The sequence below is a fragment of the Setaria italica genome, chromosome IV (assembly GCF_000263155.2).
Source record: "Setaria italica strain Yugu1 chromosome IV, Setaria_italica_v2.0, whole genome shotgun sequence".
In the NCBI taxonomy this organism is placed as follows: domain Eukaryota; kingdom Viridiplantae; phylum Streptophyta; class Magnoliopsida; order Poales; family Poaceae; genus Setaria; species Setaria italica.
The window spans coordinates 35,680,215-35,697,415 of NC_028453.1; the positions used below are offsets into that span (position 1 = coordinate 35,680,215).

The 17,201-nt window shown below is 49.2% G+C and overlaps 1 protein-coding gene across 1 annotated transcript; it reads right to left on the reverse strand.

Moving 5' to 3' along the window:
* Positions 1-16,333: 16,333 nt before the first annotated feature.
* LOC101778803 lies at positions 16,334-16,797 on the reverse strand. Its single transcript, XM_004967169.1, has 2 exons — positions 16,607-16,797; positions 16,334-16,562 (listed from the first exon to the last, which is right to left on the reverse strand). Exons 1-2 carry the CDS (start codon positions 16,795-16,797, stop codon positions 16,334-16,336), a joined length of 420 nt encoding a protein of 139 aa, XP_004967226.1.
* Between the last annotated feature and the right edge of the window lie 404 nt (positions 16,798-17,201).

The following is a 17,201-nucleotide window of genomic DNA, read 5'->3' on the forward strand; positions in this document are numbered from 1 at the left end:
CACCACCACCATGTCTACTCGAGATGACATTGGTGGGTTGCAGGTACTCGAAGAGGCGACCGAAGCGGAGAAGGCGGCTGCTGTAGCTGCTCAAAACAAATCACCAATCGAAATTGAAGATGATCCAGAGCCTCAAGATGTTACTCAGGGTGATCCTCAGGTGATGAACCCCATTGGCGCAGATACAACTCAGGCAGCAGAAGCAGAGCTCAAAGCTAGCCAAGATCGTATTGTGGATGAGCAGGCCGCGCTGAAAGCACCATCTCCAACTGTCAAGCCGCTGCGGTTGTTTGGAGAACCCACACTGAAGTTGAGGAGATCGTCAAGGTAATCTATATGTTATTTTTGAGTACTAATTGTAGCTCATAATCGACTTGTTGTGTCTCTAAAGCTTTGTCTTATGCAGGAAATCCTCTGATATGGAACTTGGAGGGCTTGGCTCAAGATCTGTGACTGATGGCGATGGCCTTTCAGTCCAGGATGTTGCCACGACCCGTGCAAATCTGTAGCTAGAGGAACATCCCATGATAACAAGTAGTCCAGGTGCCGTATCATTTGTAGCAGTGTTGATGCGAGATGTCATATCATCTTCGACTGATATTGTAGTGCCAGCCCCCAAAGCGACAAGTGCCCGAAGAGGTGATGGCTGCTTCTAGTGCGGCGACCAATGTTGATATCTCGACCTCCGAGCATCAAGTACCTGAAGAGGCTCCAATTGCTGTGGATGTGGCGAATGCTTCTGTAGCCCCTAGGTAACTGATTGCGGATGAGGCGATCACTACCTCTGGCATTGTGGCGGTGGATGTAGCCCCCGAGCCAGAGATAGAAGTTGGGACGGCGACAGCCCTTGGGGCTATGGCTGTTGATTCATCCTTCGAGCCTAGGACGTTTGGTGGTCTTGCCGTGGTTCCACATGTGACCGCAAGTGCTGAAACCCCGAGTAGCAATCGAGGAAACAGAGGAGGGTGCATCCAGCTGTGGAATCGATGACTTGATCAATCCTAGGGAGCCCGAAAGGATTCTTTGGACAGTGCTTGTTTAGGTATGTGTAGTTGACATACATCCTCCATTCATTGTTATTTTTCTTTCACACCAGGACGGGATTAGCGAACCACTTTGGATGATAACTTCTTTTATGAAGCCTGCCGCGAGTAGTTTGGCCAGCTCTTTCTTGATAGCTTCCCTTCTGTCTTGGTCGAATCGTCATAGGCGTTGCCTCTTTGGTGTAGCTTTTGGATTCATGTTGAGTGCTTGGCATGTCCGCTAGTTTCTGCGAAGATGTCTCGGTTGGCCCGAAGGAAGCTGACGAGCGCGCTTTCCTATTTATGATCCAGCCCTGTGTCGATTAGGGCTGTCTTGGAGCTATCACCAATCTCAAGGTCAATGGCTTTGATGTATACTTCACTTGCTAGGTTGACCATGGTTGCCCCTAACTTCTTTTCTAGAATCTCAAGTTCTAACGGGGATGGCTTCTTGGATGCGGCGAAGACTTGCATCATCGAGTTTGGTACTTGAGTAGTTGCTGCTAGCTCCACAGCTTCTATGTCATAGTCATATGACCTTTTTAATCTCTGTGCAGGGAGAGTACTCCCTTGAGTCCTGACATCTTGAGTACTAGGTACATATAGTGCCGGATGGTCATAAATTTAGACAATGCTGGTCTTCTAAGGATGGCGTGGTACGATGTTTCAAAGTGCACTACCTCGAACCGGATGTATTCTGTCCGGTAGTGTTCTTTGGTCCCAAAGGTAACTGGCAAAACCACCTGTTCGAGGGGTATTGCCGCGTTGCCCGGGATGATCCCATAGAATGTAGAGTTCGTTGGGGTGAGCATATCGGTGACGTCGAGGCCCATCTTCTTCAGCATCTTGGCGTACAAGACATTGAGGCCGCTACCGCTGTCAATGAGTACTTTAGTAAGTCTGGAGCCAGCGACAATTGGGTCCAGGACGAGGAGATACCGTCCATTGGTCCTTCCCGGAGAAGGTAATTGGCAGCTCGAACCATTTGAGGAATGTTGGCATCGTAGGTTCAATGGACATTATCTCTTGAAGAGTGAGCTTCTGAGACCGCTTAGTAGCAGTACCCGGGGTTTCGCCGAAGATGACGTTGATGGTGTTGGATGGGTTCTCGAACTTGCCATTGTCACCATCGTCTTCGTCTTCTTTGGCCTTGCCATTGTTTTTGGTGCCTGATGGCTCTAGCAGGTCTTTCATGACTCTGCATAGATTGAAACAATCTATCACAGAGTGCTTGTGGTATGGGTGCCGTGGCCACTGTTTCTTCAGGAGCTCGTTGAACGAGGGCCTGTCTTGATTTTTGCTGCCACTTTTCTTGGACGACTGCGAAATTACCGCGACATTATTGTCTGGCTTGTGCTTGCGGTTGTTACCTCCCGAGTAGTTATTTCGGATGTCAAATTTGGGGTGATCGTTGTGGTTCTTGTCATTGTGCTGGCCATGGTTCTGATTGTTGTTGTTCTGGCCCTTGTTGCGATTGGACTTGAAGCTTTCAATCTCCCTGTATTCTTCATCTTCCCACATATGTACCATGATCTTGAGAGTTTTAAAATCAGCGGGGCATCTTCTATCGAAGTCCTGGAACATCTAGCGGTCATGGAGGCTGTTTTGGAAGCAGTCAATAATGTCGCGCTTCGTGACATCCACAATTGTGGCCTTTTTGTCAAAGAAGCAACGCAAGTAGCTCCGTAGGGTCTCGCCTTCTTGTTGTTTAACTTAAGACAAGTCAATCCTGTTGCCAGGACGCTACATTGCCCCCACGTAGTTGTTGGTGAACACCACCTTGAGGTCCTTCCACGAGTCGATGGAGTTTTTGTCCAATGATTCAAGCCATGTGAGTGGCGCCGCCTCCATACATATGGGGAAGTAGATGACTTTGGTGTTGTTATTTTCCCTCGCTGCTTGTACTGATAGAGAGTAGCACCGGAGCCATTGGACTGGGTCTTTCTTGCCATCGTACTTGGTGATGCCCAGAGGTTTGAATTTTTTGGGTAGAGTTGTCCTCCTCACACGTTTGGAGACGGTGGGGAACCCGTCAGTGTCATCTCCTAGGTGTTTGACTTCTTGCTCGCGCTCGCGGCGCCATCCATTGATGATGGTACGGGCGTTGTGGTTGGCGTTGATCTTTTTGCGGAGGTCTCCTACTAGCTGTTCAGGCTCTAGGTTAGCCCCACGGTGGCCACAGCCTCCCGAGGGTCCTGTCCTACTACCTTCAGCTCTAGCTTGGCTTGTTCTGGCACCTCCGAGTTGACTTGGTCTTGACGGAGGTCCTCTATGGCTACTGCCATGTTGACTTCACTGGGATGTGGTGCGTTGGACTGACTATATCAAATTCTGCTGATCGAGTTGTTGTACGCGAGTTCCGCCAGTTCAGCCAACTATCTAGTGTACTTGTTCTGTGGCATCATGCAGGTGATGAGATCAATAGATGCGATGGTAGCCAGGGGAGTACGATGGTGACGTGTTTGAACTGCTTCAAAGGTGTTATCCAATTTCTGGATTGGTAGGTCTGCTGCAAGGCGGTGGTGGTGCTATGCTCTTGTAGTGTTTCTTGCTCGTCGTCGAGTTCTTTGAGCTTTGGTCTCTTCTCTGACAACGTTAGCAGTGAGGTCATCCTGTGAGTGCTCATGTCGCGGGTTCCTGTCCCGTTTCTCTTCATCTTCGTCCTCTTGTCCAGTAATGATGGCGAAGAGTTCTCGCTCTCGAGAGTAGCTCCCCGAGCTTGAAGTGATGACCTTCGTGGTGCTGCCTTCCTCATAGATGGGCGATAGAGGAGCTCCCTCCTGGTATGGGAGAGTGTCAAGGTAGCCAATGAGGTGCGAATCGTTGTTTTTGACGAGAGCAGGTGGCTTCATGTTAGGCTAGTAGACGAATGTACCTTGACGAGTTGATGTGATTACCAGGCCCTACTATGGACCTGATAAAGGATTCTCCTCGTCTGAATCCGAGTAGTAGTCGAGGTTCTCGATCGCATCCGTATTGGATTGTGATCTTGACAGGGCCGCTTGATAAACAGTGGTCGCATTTTGGAGTTCGAACGGGAATAGAATTTGGTGGGAATCTAACTCGCACGATGGCTTATGTGCTGGCTCTAAAAGTCAATCCAACTGGCGGAAAAAGTCAAGTTGAACTTGGACCAATCCCCCCAGCCTCTGACTAGGTCAGAATTTGAAAATTCGCCAAAATTTTCGATGAGATCCTCTGGAGCTTGGTGTTGGAGCTTTATAATTTACTGCTTCTTCTTCGGGGTCGACGCAACGAGGCAGTGGAAATTTCCAGCACCGTTTGCGATGCAAACCTAGGAACTCGGACCTACTTCAAACATGACGATTGGCTTGATCATGACTTGTGCCATCGAGTTCACTAGTGGATTCTCAGCGAGACCCCCTACCTAGCATGCCAGCTATTGGTGTTTAAACCCAGCAATCTACCGAGGGGGGTGCCCGAGGTAGTGTTTTGGTTAGTGGGGCTCATCGAGATCATGAACTTGAAGGTAAACACAGACACACAGTTTAGACATATTCGGGCCGCTGAATAGCATAATACCCTACATCCTATGTGTTGGTTGGATTGAATTGCTTTAGAGGGGTCCCTATCGCACCTTATATTGCCGGGGGCAGGGTTACAGGTTGGTTGGTTAGAATAATACTAGTCGGATACGACTAGAGGAGTTCTACTCTTTTTACAACGAGTACTTTCCTAATCCTCCACTAGTATCTGTCTTTCCTTGTAGACTACACCGTCTTGCACCATGTCTCCATATCAGTAGCGTCTCCGTGTCGAGCCCCATATCTAGGACTGTCCAAACAAACTGGTGGACCCATAGATGTATGTACGACAACTGCCTTCTCTGTGTCTATCGCCGGCTCGATCACCTACGAACCACCAGTGTTAGCTAAAGTAGACATGGTGGTGATATTGGAGACACCTTTCGACAGTATGTGATACTCATGATCTTTTCCTTCCTCATAGGTAATTACCTTGGGGTACATCATCGACAGCCATAGACTTCTTCACAGACCATTTCGCAACTACGGTCCGCTTCTCCTTCAATGTTGTAGAGATCGTGGCTACAAGCTCATATGTAGTTGAGCGCTTCCTCAACCTGGAGGACGATCCAGCCTTAATAGATGGTCGGGCCTTGACTTCATCAGAACTACTTCCGCTAGGGGACCAACAACGGGGGATCCGTGGATTCTGATGCTAGGTTTACAGCATCAATGCCTTCAAAAGCCAAAGAGGCATGGTTTCATTTTCATTTCCCCACACTCGCCCTCAAGCGCCATTGCCACCAACTCCATCGCCGCCGTGCCTGAGAGCCCTAGATCACGCCGCCGCATCCACCGCTCCTCCGCCCGAAGGGTGTAGCCACCACCTCCGCGCCGCCTGTCCCTATCGTACATGAACCAAGAGGCCCACCCACATCAGATCTGCATCACGATGGGTAGAGACTGAAGTGATGGCGGCGGAGCAGGCACCGGACTTTTTGACCTATTCATTGAAGTCCGTGATGACCAAGGAGCAGATCTAGGCCCTAATCAACTTGGGTCTCCTTGGGCCCAAGATGTTGCTGGAGTGGAAGGTGATAGCCGACCAGGACTTCCCTACTGAGGACAAGACAGAGGCTGTCATCTTTGTGGTGTTCTTTGAGCGTGCATTTGGGATCCCGATGGGAGATTTCTTCCATGGGTTGCTAGAGTACTACAAGATCGAATTAGTGCATCTCAACCCTAAATCCATTTTGGACATCTAAGTTTTATCCACCTTTGTGAGGCTTTCCTCAGCATTCCTCCCCATTTCAATCTGTGAAAATATCTCTACCAATTTAAAATTGTGTCGGCCAAGGGGAAGTTGAGATTGATCAGTGGTTGTGGATTTTTGCTATAGCCAAAGAGGGTCTTGGAGTACTTTGATCTTAAGCTCAAGGACTCAAATAAGGGGTGACACAAGGAATGGTTCCTTATCGCCAATTAGAAGCCCGAGCTACCACCCTGCCTTGGATATGCACCTTTGACAATGCCGGAGTGGTCGAACTAGCCCACCTCCACGGAAATGGTCCAGGTGAAGCAGCTGTTGAAGGAGATTGCTGACCTAAAAGGTTGTGTGCTCACAACCGGGTTGTGAGCATCAACTTTTGCCGGAGGCTGGTGCAGCCGATCGAGGACAAGGTCCACCCGGCGTATGAGTACTCGGGGCTGTTGGATCCGACCCGAGAGGCGCAGCGAAAGGTGACGATGGAAGAAGTTGCTGACCGGGTATGCGAGTTCTTAGGTGGTGTCATCAAGAACAAGCACTGCCCCAAGATGTACTCCCTCAAGAGGCCATCTGACCCGATAAGATCTTAATTATATCGTTTGGCTTTCCTGCTTTGCTTTTGCATTTTCTCAAACCGATCTTGTTGATTGACAAGAGCCGTAAGTTTGAGTTCTTTTGGCAAGCACCGCTTCCCAAAAGAACCGAGCAGCAGCGACCCAAGTTTCGTCCGACCACCAAGTCCGACCAGCTGCCTGCTGCCCTTGATTGGGAGTCGGACTCCTCCTTTGAGGGGTCGGATGAGGATGCGCCAAATGAGGGCTGCAGGACTGAGGACTCTGTGCTAGTTGGACGTCAGACACGGTAGGCCGTGAAGAAACTTCCCGCCTCTAAATCTCAGAAGCCGAGCGGTAAGAGGAAAATGGTGGTCGAGAGGAAGGAAAAGGCTGCACCGAGCACTGCCCCCGTGGATGGATGGACCAGCGAAGTGGATGAGAAGTCCGACTCGCTGAGCTCGGCCACCAAGAAGAAGAAGGCCAAGCTCCTTGAGACGACCGCAGTCGATGCGGAGCGGATCAAGGAGAAGCTGAAGGCGGAGATCCACGGGAGGAGACCGAGTGAATACATGTTGGCGCCACCACCACCCTTGCGTCCCAAGTTCTAGGTGAAACAAAGCACCAAGTAAGTGTAATCTGGTTATATTATCCATCTCTAGGTTCTTTTGTTGCCTGTCTTTCTCAAGTTGCCTTTTGCATTGACGATACGGGAAGGTCGTGCTGGATAATGAGTCCGGTATGTAGTCGACTGCTGGTTCATCCCATGCCGAAGGAGCGAGTGGCCACATCCTTCAGCACTCCTCACCTCCAAAGGCCAGTGAGGACCAAGATCGCCGCGTGGAAGGAGAAGTGGCGCAAGTTCTGGTGCCTAGAACAGGACGTGGTTGGGGATGCTACGCCTTTGAGTGCGGTTGCTACAGACACTGCTGCAGCCAGCTCCGGGGCCACGAAAGTGATTGTGAAAGAGCCAGAGCTACATCCCACCTGGAGGAGCTGCCCAGGGATGATCCATTGCCAGAGAGGGCCGCCGAGGACGCCGATGTGGATATGCAAGAAGGAGATAGTTTAGACACCTTGGACTTCTCCGGGACTAGCCTTGCTGGGGGTGTGTTGGAAGACAAGGACCTTGCAGAGCTGCAACAGACGTCTTCCAAGGTCTCTACACTAGTATATGTAGGTACGCCAACCACCATTGGAGATCTGCATCCGGGGTTTCATTTCTTTGCAGTGTGCTAAGTTTAGTATGCGGGCATAATCTGGCCACGCGTGCGTACAAGAGGGCAGACGCGGTTCGGCGAGCCAAGGAGTACCGTCTTAAGGTGCAGCAACTTGAGGCCGACCTTAAGAGGACTAAGGAGGACGCCATGGAGCAACTCAGGCAGAAGGACCGTGAGCTTGCCGAACATAAACGTATAACCAAGGAGATCCAAGGTGACCTCGATGCGCTGTTAAAAGGTACGTTGCTCTGACCTGTTGGCTTGGTTCTGATCCTGAACTCCTAGTGCTTATGTGTGTTGATTCTGATGGGCAGATGCTGATGCGAGGGAGGAGAGGCTCAGGCGGGACCTCAAGGAGTGTGAGGCGGCAAATGCCTTTCTCCAGCAAGATCATGGCATGGCAGTTCACCGTGAGTATACAGTGTCGTAGAAACTGGCTTATGAGGCTGGCTTGCGCAGGGACACTGACCGATGCTTAGTCACCGCAATGCAAAGTCTTTAGCGTGACCAATTGGTGATTGCAGGGCTGGAGGTGGAGCTGCAAGCTCTGCGTAGGATGGTCATCTATGTGATGGACATGGTCCAACCGGAAGCTGACCCGGCCGTGCTGACGCCACTTCTCAATCGCCTTAAGAGTGTGCCAGGACGGCTAAAAGAGTTGCTGAAGGAAACCGCGGTGGAGTGCACCTGGCATGTCTTGGCGGTACTAAAGATGCACTGCGTGCGGATTCCTTTAGATCATGCTGGTGCAGGGGTCACAGTGGACTTCGACGTGAGGAAACTCCCGGAACTAGCCGAGGAGTTTATTGGTGTGGCAGAGAACGCTGTTAAGAAGCTGGACCTGTAAAACAAAACTTGTAGCATATCAATTTGTTCCGGATTATGGATAATTATGTAAATAGATGACTTGTGAAAATGGAAAGAATCCACCCACCTTTGGTGTATACAACATGACATTGAGTGGATTAGGCCTATAGCCGCTAAGCACCCAACCTTGCCTAGCCAGTAATCTGCTGAGAGCGGATCTCGAGCTTGTAGAGGGGGCAACCACAAAGTTGTCTGGGTTCCGTGAGCTACGACACCGTCCACACGAGTTAGTCGTATTTGTCATGGGAGGGGAAGGAGAAGGAGTAAGACCTGAAGGTCGGCAAATAATGGGGGAAGCCCCTGAGCATAATGGTGAGGGTATGGTCTATCGATTAGGTCGGACAATCCTCCAGTATGAGTAAGAGCTCGGATAAGGAAGCGAGAAGGCAATAGGTACACAAGGAACCTTTGAGGTTTTTTTATTTAATGCGAAATCTAAAAAGAGCACATAGCTTTTAAGTCCTAAGGGTAGAAGTTGTAACACCTGCCATTTTAGCCATCAAAAACAATTCAGAAGAAGTAAGGGTAAATCATGAAGAAAAGGAGAAGAAATTGGCTAAAAAAAATCAAATTCGAGTCAAATTTGACCAAATTTTGAATTTTGAATTCGAAATTCAGAAAAATTTGGCAAAAATATGGAATGAAAGGATAAGAGTGTTTAGAACTTAGAGATCAAGATTGGGGACAAAATCTGGGCCTAAATATTTCAAGAAAACCAAAAGAAGAAATCAAAATAGAAGAGCCCTATTCACCGTCCGACAATAGGATTTCACAAAAAACAGCACCAGTGTCCATTTTGGAAATTAATTTCTGCCAAATTTTCCAAATAAATGGACTAAGACAACTATACAGTATTAAATTATAGACTTTGGACAAGTATCTTAAGGTGTTGTCGATCAAGAATAGTAGAGGGACCCATTTCAAATGGAGGCTCAAAGTCAGCACTTTACCACGGTCAACTTAGCTGCTGAACTGAATTTCTGCCTAAGTCTAAAAACAGTGATAAGTGCCGATGTTTGGAGCTGAATTCAGGAGAATGTGGTCCAAGAAGTATAGGTGATTAGGAGCAAAATGGAATCCCTGATGGTTGTAGAGCGTAATTGGTTAGTAGTTGGACTAAAAGGAAGGGATTTGGACCACTGAAATTATTTACGAAGATGGGTAAATGACCATGATCAAGTGACTAACGAACTGAATCGGGAGTTCAATGAAGTTCAGTTACCTGAGGGCAAATGTTTTTGAAATTGCCAACAAATGGATGATTATCTCGGGCAAGAGTTTAAATATGAGTTGTAGTGCTCGAGTTTATCTACAACATTGCTTAAAGGACCGAGGAGCCATCGGATTCAAAATCAACCGTGATTTGGACCTGAACTTTCGGGCGTCAGAAACAAAAGAGGGGGGGGGTGACAGAGCCGAGCCCAACGTGTCGCCGCCGGCGTTCTCGGCCGACCGCCAGCACAGCAGCTACGCCACCTCCTTGCCACGCAAGTCCATAGCTAGGCCACGGTGTCGACCATGCGCACGGTGAAAACTTCAAATAACTACCGCTCCCGCCGCCGTGCTTACCGTCTGTTCTTTTACCACTGCCGCCCTCTCTGTCAAGCTGCCGCCGCCGAACAAAATACTCCCACCACACCGCAGCTCTTGTCAATTCCTTCCATCCACACCTCCACACACACCCCACCGACAACCCTAGCAGCTTGTTGCCCCGCTTCTCCGCCGGCATGCCATAAACCGCCGTCATTCCCGTCCGCCACCGCCGCACCTCCTGCTCACGGTGAGCACCCCCTTGTTGTCGCTGTTGTTCCTTGTGGTCAGTTTTAGGTAGGCGTCTAGGGTGCTAGGAAGCCGTAGAGGTAGTTGTCGGGGTAGGCCGAGCCGTCGTCGTGCTTAGCCATGACCAGCCGTAGGCGCCGCCGCCTGCCGCCGTAGGGAAAGTGGCTCCGGCCACCTCCTGGGGAGCTACCGCCGCGCACGGGTGCGCTAGGTCATGGAGATGCTTCCCCGGCCTAGCCCCGTCGCCGGTAGGGTACCGGCCGGCGAGCCGCATCGCCCCTGTTGCGCTCGGGTTTTGGCGGGAGGAGGAAGAAGGCTCTTTTGCTGCGGGCCCGTGCGTCAGGAAGGAAAGGAGAGGGAGGAGGCAGGCCGGGCGATGGCTTAAGTGGACCGAGGGTCTAGTCGGCCCAAGTGCCGGTGCGGGGAAGGGCCGTTGGAGGGAAAAAGGCCGGAGGTCCAGGTGGTCCAGCCGGCCGGTTTCGCAGAAGAAGAGGAGGAGGAGTAGTGGGCCGTTGGGCCGGTGCCGGTTGGAGAAAGGAAAAAGAAAAAGGAAAACGGCCCAATAGGCCCAGTAGAGGTATAAGAGGCCAGCGGGTAGGATGAATAGGAGAAGGGGGTGGGTCCGAGCCGCGGGCCCAGCGTAAGAGAGAGGGGGTAGAGTAAGGGTGCGTGAGAAAAGTAGGCCGGGGGTTTTTCGGGAAAAATTTAGATTTTCTTTGTAGAATAAATAGATTAAATCCGTTTATTAGCATTTAAATCACAGAAATTTCTAGGGGTGTCCAAAATTAGTGAAACCAATTTTGTTAGGTTTATTTTATTTTCCTTTATGCATTAAAATTTTTATACCCTAGGAAAAAAAATAATAAAAATTTGGGTATTTATTTAATGCCTTTCTTTTAAGGTATTTAAATAAATACTTAATCTTTAGTAAATGCATAAAATATGGAATAACATTTCATAATCACAAATAATTGTTAACTCATAGGAAATTAGGTTTCAAGATTAGGAAATAATTATAATGTCTTCTAAAAATAAAAGAAAAAGCCCTAGGTAAGGTTAGTAAAGAAAATAAAATTGTTGGGCTAATCTTTTCGGGTTTTTGTGTGTTGGCTTGCAACTTTATCATGATAAATTGTATAGTCCTTGTTGGCTTGCAACTTTATCATGAAGGGAAGTTGTATAGTCTTATATTCAAAAAGTTGCATTCCTAACCCCTGCATATGCTTTGTCATAGACACCGAAGCACCGGAAGGGAATTTCTCGGAATTTTCAGAAGGATCTCCGGAGTTCGAAGAGATCATTGAGTTGGTTCCCTACGAGGCCAATCCTTCAGACAGTGCTAACTTTTTTATAGAACAAGGCAAGCCCCAGTGCATTATACCTATTATTTTGGAGTCAATATTTCATGTGTCCAATTATCGGTTATTTGCTATATGAATGCACTAGGTCTAGGAGTTGCTTGAAACCCATTCTTGTGCATTATCGTACCTTGTTTTAAGAACATCTTTGCCACTTGTTCAAACATTTAGTAAATAACCCAAGTCTAGAAATGCTTAGTTGCTTAAATAATTGGTTTACCGAACCTTAAGGTAAATAATGAGTCATGCATGTTATTTATGGAAAGATAACTTGGAAGTTAAGAAGCGGATAGAAGCTAAGGATGTAGTTCTGTCTGCTAGATTAATTTGGTTAAGGCTCGATTCGTTGTCTTAAGCTTTGATCAAGTGAAAGACATCTGATCACTTACTGGGTATGGGACCAGTAAAGCCCAGTAGGTTAGTAAACCCTCTGATCGGGAATACTTCGTACTTGCGCTTGACGTGCTGGATATTGGCAGGGGCGTAGCCTGAAACTCAAATGGTGATCAGGCCAGACGTGGGGTCCCATGTGGGGGTGCGTCCCTGGGTCCAGGTAGTCTTATTCCCAATCATTGGATTTGCTAATCGAAAAGTCATTACGTACGACCTGGACAGTCGTATATAACTGGTGATCAGGGTACTCTCCTGCATGATGTAATTTGATCCGGATCGGCGCAATTCTCGGTTATGAATGCACTTGATCACTGTTAAGCATCGTAGTATAAATTCATGAATGCTATATCCTTCCACTAATGTTTTGATGTATGACTTAATACCTTGTTGTTTGCAATTAATCTTTTATCATCATTTAGAATGGTTAGGTAATAACTTAATCAAAATAAAAGATAAAGCTAAGGTCTCACTTTTAGTAAGCTCTTTTGACAAAAATGTGTCAGCCAAGTACACTGAAAAAGCTATCATGTAGTTCCAAGAAAAGTTATTATATGGGTTAGTCGGGTAAGCCTTGCTGAGTGCCCCGTACTCAGGGTTATCCCTTGTGGATATTTTTAGAGGCACCGCAGGAATCCACCGAGGAGGAAGCCCCGAAAAACTAGGGTATTGTTATGAGTCTCACAATACCCTTAAAAGAAATCTTAAATGCTCATCTTCCACCTTAACCGTTTATGTTTGAATCCTAGAACCTCTATCTAACCTGCACGGTTAAGTTTATTTCAAACTATGTCTTGTAATAACTCGTACCTCATGTATGTATGTAAAAATGTAATATTTGTTGATGCTTTCCCATTGCGGAAACAATCCTGGTGTATGGCTATGAGACGTGACGTGGATCATTCGAGGAGTCCTGAGGACACTCGACGGACGAACGGACTTATACTATTTTAAGTACGTTTCAGATAAATGCTGCATCGGCAGCGATTAGGCGCATTTAAACAAGTTTAAGTTGGACGATTCCACCACAGAAGTGCCGCAGGTGTTGGATGTTCCATGGGTTGGGGACGCTTGAGCCGTCCGTCCACTGGAGCTGGTAAGTGCCGAGCTGGATGACTTCTTTAATGATGAAGGGCCCATCCCATGGGGTCGACAGCTTGTGCATGGCCTTGGTGTACTGGATCTAATGGAGCACTAGGTCTCCAATGTTGAATGAGCGTTTCTGGACGTTCCTATCGTGGTAGCATCGAATCTGCTGCCCGTGCCGCACATGCTGTATGAGGGCCGCCACACGGTACTCTTTCAGGCTGTCGATGTCGACCTGTCGACTCTTTTCTGCTTCCCCTTCCTCGTAGTATTGAATCCACAGGGCACCAAAGGCTACATCTGTGGGCAGTACAGCCTCTGAGCTATAGACGAGGAAGAATGGAGTGTAGCTGGTGGCCCGACTCTTTTGGGTGTAGAGGTCCTAAATGACATGGGGTAACTCGCGAAGCCATTTGGTGACGTACTTGGATGCATCGTCAAAGATGTGAGGCTTGAGGGATTCGAGGACCATCCCATTCGCACGTTCGACCTGGCCATTGCATCGTGGGTGAGCTACTGAGGAGTAGTATATGTCGATGTGGTTGTCTTGGCAAAAATCCTAGAATTTGGATCCTGTGAACTGCTTGCCCAGATCGGTGATGAGCCTATTGGGGACCCCAAAGCAGTGTGTCAGCTCTTTGACGAATTGAGTGGCTTTGGACGACTCTATGCTAGTGACAGCCTTGACTTCAATCCACTTGGTGAATTTGTCAACTTGAAAGGGCCGACCATATCCAGCCGCTAGTAGGTGAAGGGTCAGGATGGTGGGACGATACGCAGGGCCTGCACTGGGAGTAGCTGCTGCTTGGAGAAAAATTGGCACCGTTTACACCTCTGGATGAGATCTTTTGCGTCGGCAATAGTAGTTGGCTAGTAAAAGCCAGAGCAGAATGCTTTCCCGACCAAGTTGCTTGAGGCGGCATGGTTCCTGCACGAACTTGAGTGGATTTCATGGAGCAGTTCAAGGCCTTTGTTGCAGAAGATGCACTTCATTAGAATGCCCATAGATGCGGCCTTTCTGTATAGCTCCTTACTGATCACAACATAGTTGGTGTTGCGTTGTGTGAGCTTTTTGTGCTCGGCTTTGTCCTTTGGGGACATGTTGTCGGTGATGAATGCGATGAAAGGTGCGCGGCAGTCGTCCTCCGCCTCAATCATCAGGACATCGGTGGGCGCTGGGTCAACCTTAGCTTGGTCGTTGCCGTCAGCTTGGTCCAGGTCGAATACCTTGATAGGGGGTTTTCACAAGTCCTGGACGAACACGTCGACCAGTACTTGGGCGCGTTTCGAGCCGAGCTTGGATAGGACGTCAGCAGTGACATTGTGTTCCCTAGGGACGTGATGGAACTCGAGAATATTGAAGTGAGCTTCAAGTTTGCGAACCTCGATGTAGTAGGCGTCTATGGTTTCCTTGGTGCACTCCTGGACTTGTTGACCTGCTTAATGACAACCTTGGAGTCGCCAAAAGTGAGGATGCACTTAATGCCGAGCGAGGCGGCGATGCAGAGCCCGTGTATGAGGGCCTTGTACTCGACGCCATTGTTGGTAGCCTTGTAGTGGATATGGAGAATGTACTTGAGCTACTCACCTTTCGAGGATATGAAGAGGACCCCCACGCAAGCTCCTTCGAGGTTGAGGGTGCCGTCGAAGTACATCATCCACTGCTCCGACCTCTCCAGGGAGGACGACTCTTGGATCTTAGTCCATTTAGCAATGAAGTCAGCCAGGATCTGGGACTTGATCGCATGATGTGGGCAGAAGTTGATGTCAAATTTGCTGAGATCCACAGAATATTTGACCACTCGACCGTGGACATCCCTGTTGTGCAGGATTTCGCCGATTGGGTAGGAGGAGACCACTTGGATCTTGTGTGCTTTGAAGTAGTGACGTAGCTTGCGGGAGGTGATCAAGATTGCGTAGAGCAATTTCTGGACCTACGTGTAGGGACCTTGGAGTCGCTCAGGACCTCGCTGACGTAATATACCAACCTTTGCACCATGTGGGTGTGGTTGGGTTCTTCGCGTTCTACAACTAGCGCCGTGCTCACAACATGTGTTGTCGCGGAGATGTATAGCTGCAATGTTTCCTGGTCGACCGGGGCCATCAGGATGGGAGGGGTGGAGAGGAATGTTTTGAGTTCCTTGAGGGCCTTGCGAACTTCGTTGTCCCACTTGAACTTGTTCGCCTTCTTGAGTAGCTTGAAGAAGGGGAGTCTCTTTTCGCCGAGCTTGCTGATGAAACGGCTAAGGGCCGCCATCATGCCTGTGAGCTTCATGACGTCCTTTTTGCCAGCCGGCTATGCCATATTCCTGATGGCGTCCACTTTGATGGGGTTAGCTTTGATGTCATGTTGGCTAACCATGAAGCCCAGGAGCTTTCCAGACGGGACACCGAAGACACATTTGCCCGGGTTGAGTTTCCATCGATAGGCCCGGAGGCTGTCGAAAGTTTGGGCAAGGTTAGCGATGAAGTTCTCTTTGTTTTTGGTCTTGACAACCAAATCGTCGACGTAGGCCTCTACATTTTTGCCAAGTTGTTTCGCGAGGCAACTCTGGACTGCCTTCTGGTAGGTGGTGCCGGCATTTTTTAACCCAAACATCATGGTGTTGTAGCAGCATATGCCGTAGGACGTTATGAACATAGTCTTATCATGGTCGGTGGGGTTGAGGGCAATCTAGTGATAGCCCAAGTAACAATCAAGGCAGCACAGCAGGGTGCAACCGGCTGTGGAGTCCACGACTGATCGATGCGAGGAAGAGGGAAGGGGTCTTTAGGGCAGTGCCTGTTGAGATCGGTGTAGTCGATAGACATTCTCCATTCACCAATTTTCTTCTTTACAAGGACTAGATTTTCTAAGCAGTCGGGGTGCTTACATTCATGGATGAAACCGGTAGCTAAGAGCTTATGTATTTCTACCCTAATAGCCTCCTTGCGATCTTGAGCGAAACAGCAAAGCTTTTGCTTGACTAGCCTTGCTGTCTTGCTCAGCTCCAAGGAGTGCTCAGCTAGCTCCCGCGGGACATCGGGCATATCGGATTGTTTCCACGTGAATATGTCCGAGTTATCCCGGAGGAAACTGGTGAGCGCGTCTTCCTATTTAGGAGGGTGAGGCCGGCCCCGATGAGGGCCGTCTAGGAAGGGTCTTCCAGGCCAAGGCTTATCTTCTTGACTTGTGGGTTGGACTGCAGTGCCATGGGCGTCAGATTCGCCTCTGGGATTGTTAGCTGACTTTGGTCCACCTTCTTGGACTCGACGAGCATTGTGGTGGCGTTGGCCGAGTACTCCAGGGTCTCGGTGACCTGCAGAGCTTACGTGTCGCACTTGTAGGATGTTTCAACATTACCGAAGATGGAGAGGACACCATTTGGAGCCGGCATATTGAGGATGAGGTAGGTATGATTGGGGATCGCCATGAACCTTGCCAGCATTGGCATGTCATATATGGCTTGGTAGGAGGTCTTGAAGTTGGCAACCTCGAAGGTGAGGTGCTCGGTGCGGTAGTTGTCGAGGGTGCCGGACGTGATCGGCAGGATGACTCTCCCGATAGGATAGGACCTTTGCCGGGTACTATGCCATAGAACGGGTCTTTGTAGGGAAGGAGCCACTCGAAGTTGAAGTCCATGTGCTTTAGGGTCTCAGTGAAGATGATGTTGAGGCCGCTACCACCGTCAATGGTGGGGACTCTGTCTATGGTGGGGAAGACCACCAACAGGTAAGACACAAGGTCCGGGAGGTGCACCCAGTGATCTTCCTTGGAGAAGGTTATGAGCATCTCCGACCAGCGTAGATACTGGACTGGTGTGACGGAGACGAAGTGCACTTCCCATCTTTGTAACTTGTGCTTGCGGTTGCTGCAGAAAGCTTTAGGGCCGCCGATGATGGTGTTCACCTCCCACAAGGTGTGCTGGAACTCGCAGTTGTCATTGCCGACGCCCTAGTTGGCATCAGGGTTGGGCTGGTCACGATGGTCTTCTCTGCGTTGGTTGTTGTGGTCGTCGCGGTGGCGGTTGTCGCGGTCGTCGTGGTGGCTATTGTCGCGGTGGTTGTCTTTCCTGTGGTAGTTGTTCTGGCGAGGCTGCTTGTATTTCATCGGGGCGCCGAGCTCTTTCTTGAGGACCATGCAGTCCCGAAGATTGTGGCATGCGTCCTTGTGGAAGGGGCACGGGCCATTCAACG

What these genes read in the sequence shown, in the direction of transcription:
- LOC101778803 (XM_004967169.1), bottom strand. Translation starts at nt 16,797, where the DNA reads ATGCTCATAACCTTCTCCAAGGAAGATCACTGGGTGCACCTCCCGGAC. An exon ending in CTCCTTCCCTACAAAGACCC is followed by an intron (nt 16,563 to 16,606) that starts GTTCTATGGCAT and finishes TCCTATCGGGAG; the next exon opens with AGTCATCCTGCCGATCACGT.